Source organism: Protobothrops mucrosquamatus, unplaced genomic scaffold (assembly GCF_001527695.2).
Source record: "Protobothrops mucrosquamatus isolate PMUCROS unplaced genomic scaffold, P.Mucros_1.0 scaffold1406, whole genome shotgun sequence".
Classification (NCBI taxonomy): Eukaryota; Metazoa; Chordata; class Lepidosauria; order Squamata; family Viperidae; genus Protobothrops; species Protobothrops mucrosquamatus.
The window spans coordinates 107,717-109,249 of record NW_015387591.1 but is presented as its reverse complement, the minus strand read 5'-3'; the positions used below and the strand labels follow the sequence as shown (position 1 = coordinate 109,249).

General features: G+C 52.3%; 1 protein-coding gene across 1 annotated transcript in view; it reads left to right on the top strand.

The window, feature by feature from the left end:
- The first annotated feature begins 640 nt into the window (after positions 1-640).
- The window catches only part of SLC25A19 (solute carrier family 25 member 19), a 10,085-nt gene continuing 9,192 nt past the window's right edge, over positions 641-1,533 (top strand). The window contains exon 1 of the mRNA XM_015821826.1: positions 641-772. Coding sequence (XP_015677312.1) covers positions 641-772 — 132 coding nt within the window. The remainder of the gene's footprint in view (positions 773-1,533) is intronic.

The window sequence follows — 1,533 nt, the reverse complement described above, 5'->3', positions numbered from 1 at the left end:
AAAAAAAAGAAAACCTTCGCTCCCCCGTTTTCTCCCGCCTCGATCCTGAGGCATAGGCACGCATCACGGCCTTGCAGACTACATTTCCCAGAGAGCCCGGCGGCTGTCATCTCAAGCGAGAGCCGCGTGAGGTCGTCCTTCAGACCTGCCGCCGGGTCCCCGGGTGGAGCGAGGTTGGTTCTTTGCCAGCGCCCCGATTGGTCGCCGCATTTCGTTGCCGTGGGAAGCCGCGGTCTGGGTGAGCCTCGCTGGAGCCGAAAGAGGGCCCCGGGGGAGGGTCGCGATTCCCGGGCGGGGGCGGGGGAAACAAGGCGGAAACCTGGGCTGGGTGCTGCAGCGTCTGCTTGAAGGCAGCCACAAGTTAGCCGCTGGGCAGGTTAATTGAGGACACGTGTTCGGTCACGGTCACGACCACGCGAAGTCGGCGCGCGGCTCTTCGGGGGGAATGCAACTTTAAACATGCTCAGATGCTCTGTTTTCTCTTTGTAAAGACCCCCGAGTTCTTTGACACCTCCCCCTCCAAAAAAGCTCTTCGGCGTCCGCTCTCAGTCCGACACCCCCCTTTTTTTTTCTTTGCCTCCAGTGTTGGTGCCCCGAGGGCGTGGATGGAGAGCAAGGTCCGTAGGCCTTGTAGGGAGGGATGGTTGGCTATGATCCGGATTCCGAGTATAGCTCCCTTTCGACTGTGAAAGTAGCAGCGGCGGGATCCGCTTCCGGATTGGTCACTCGGGCAATGATCGGCCCTTTTGATGTGCTCAAGATTCGCTTTCAGGTATTATCTTTATGACATTGGACAAACAAGAAGGAGGAGGTAAGGGCAGGGGTAGTCAACCTTGGCTGTTTTATGACTCATGGACTTCAATTCCCAGAATTCCTGAGCCAGCTTAGCTGGCTCAGGAATTCTGGGAGTTGAAGTCCACGAGTCATAAAAGAGCCAAGGTTGACTACCCCTGAGGTAAGGGATATCCCCGCCCTCCCGTTCTTCCACTACTAGGAAAGAGCTGGTTTGGCCATTAGCTTTGCCTTTCCAGAGGTTATTTAATTGGGGTCCAATTACAGAGCCCGCTATTTTTTTCTCTGCTGTCTGCATAAGGCAGTGTTTCTCAACCTTGACAATTTTAAGGCATGTGGACTTCAACTCCCAGAATTCCACAGCCAGCATTGCTGGCTGTGGAATTCTGGGAGTTGAAGTCCACATGCCTTAAAATTGACAAGGTTGAGAAACACTGGCATAAGGTTTTGCATCCCGGCAGAAACACAGCTGAATGTTCCTTCACCTGAAGACATTGGCCCTCGTTTAAAGGAACAGAAGGTGGTTCTTGAAGGCACTGATCCAGCTATCCAAGAGCTACTAGTTATGATAGTTATATGGAATCGGAGGCAGGTGGCTTCTAGGAGAAAGTTAGTGGAAGGCAATCTTCCTGACATATCTGGCTTGTGTGAGATTGGACTTCCACAAGCATCTGAGGAGCCCCGTGGGAAGAGTGTACTAAACTAGAAAGCCTTATTTATTTATTTATTTATTTATTTATT